General features: G+C 39.5%; 1 protein-coding gene across 1 annotated transcript; it reads left to right on the forward strand.

Moving 5' to 3' along the window:
- Positions 1–155: 155 nt before the first annotated feature.
- Positions 156–1,005, forward strand: LOC109861478 (40S ribosomal protein S6-like; the record flags this gene model as incomplete). The annotated part of the gene is made up of 2 exons (XM_020441139.1): positions 156–356; positions 510–1,005. Coding segments are annotated over 2 exons (378 nt in total), but the record flags the coding sequence as incomplete, so codon positions are not given.
- Positions 1,006–1,293: the final 288 nt, after the last annotated feature.

Below are 1,293 nucleotides of genomic sequence, written 5' to 3' on the forward strand. Positions count from 1 at the left end.
TGTACGAACGAGACAATTTCTTTTTATTCTCATCAGTAATTTGTCTTGGATTTTGAAGATGCATTTGATACTCTGTGATATAAACTACAAAAAAATATGTGAAGAACTTGTAACAATATAAAAAAACCCCTAGCTAATAATATTTATTGTTGCAGGAAATACCGGGTCTGACAGACATTAACGTTCCGCGTCGTCTAGGACCCAAAAGAGCAAGCAAGATTCACAAGCTCTTTAATTTAACTAAAAAGGACGACGTACGACAGTTTGTCGTAAAACGTCCAGTCCAAAAAGAGGGNAAAAAGGAGCGTCTAAAGGCTCCAAAAATCCAACGCCTTATAACTCCCATTGTTCTTCAGGTGCGTGATTTTTCNCAATCGAGAGAGAAACCAACAAGAGAGTTTAAAGATTTATTAAAATCGTGAAAAACTTGAATTATATTGTTGTTGAATTAAGTATCAAACTTGTCTTCGAAAACGTAATGTGAAAATTTATATTGTATTTCTGTGCAGAGAAAACGTCACAGATTGGCACTGAAGAAAAAGCGTTGCTTGGCTCGCAAGGAACAAGCCGCGGAGTACGCGAAATTGTTGGCGCAAAGACAAAAGGAGGCGAAGAACAGACGACAGGAGGAACTCAAACGTAGGCGCAGCGCCTCCATGAGGGACTCCAAGTCGGCACTCACATAACAGTAACTCCATAGAGCTTATACTCATGGAGAGGCCTTGCGACCGTAAGGAGGATCGACAAAGAGAGATATATTTTTCTGTTTCAACTGTGGCCACTTCTTATAGAAGAGAATAACAGAGAACACGGAATGGGGGGAGCCACAGTTGAGACAAAATATATCGAAATATATCTCTCTTTGTCGATTCTCCCGGCGGAGCCCTCTCTATGGTTAGCATATAGGCAGGGCCTCTCCATGAGTATAAGCTCTATGAGTAAATCTGATAATTCTGCAAAAATTCATAATATACATAATAAAAAAATAAAAAAAATAAAATAAAACATCAACCGAGTGTTCTCGCTTCTCTTTCTGCCTTTCGTCCTTGTCCTACGACAGATCTGCGAGTCGATCCCGATCTTTGTTGCTCTTTCTCTTCGAATGGTAAGATTGGAACAGTGTTGTTGCGAAGTCGCGTTTTCACGTATGCGCATTGTACAACCAATTAGGTTCCCATAAAAGCTGTGTTTTTAAAGGCGCATGCGCCTTTAAATGTAGCATTACTGCCGTACTAACTCCGACATTATTAAGGTTCTGTAAAGACCCAAATAATTTTTCATGATTAACACGTG

The sequence above is a fragment of the Pseudomyrmex gracilis genome, unplaced genomic scaffold (assembly GCF_002006095.1).
Source record: "Pseudomyrmex gracilis isolate BER0280 unplaced genomic scaffold, ASM200609v1 scaffold_780, whole genome shotgun sequence".
NCBI lineage: Eukaryota > Metazoa > Arthropoda > Insecta > Hymenoptera > Formicidae > Pseudomyrmex > Pseudomyrmex gracilis.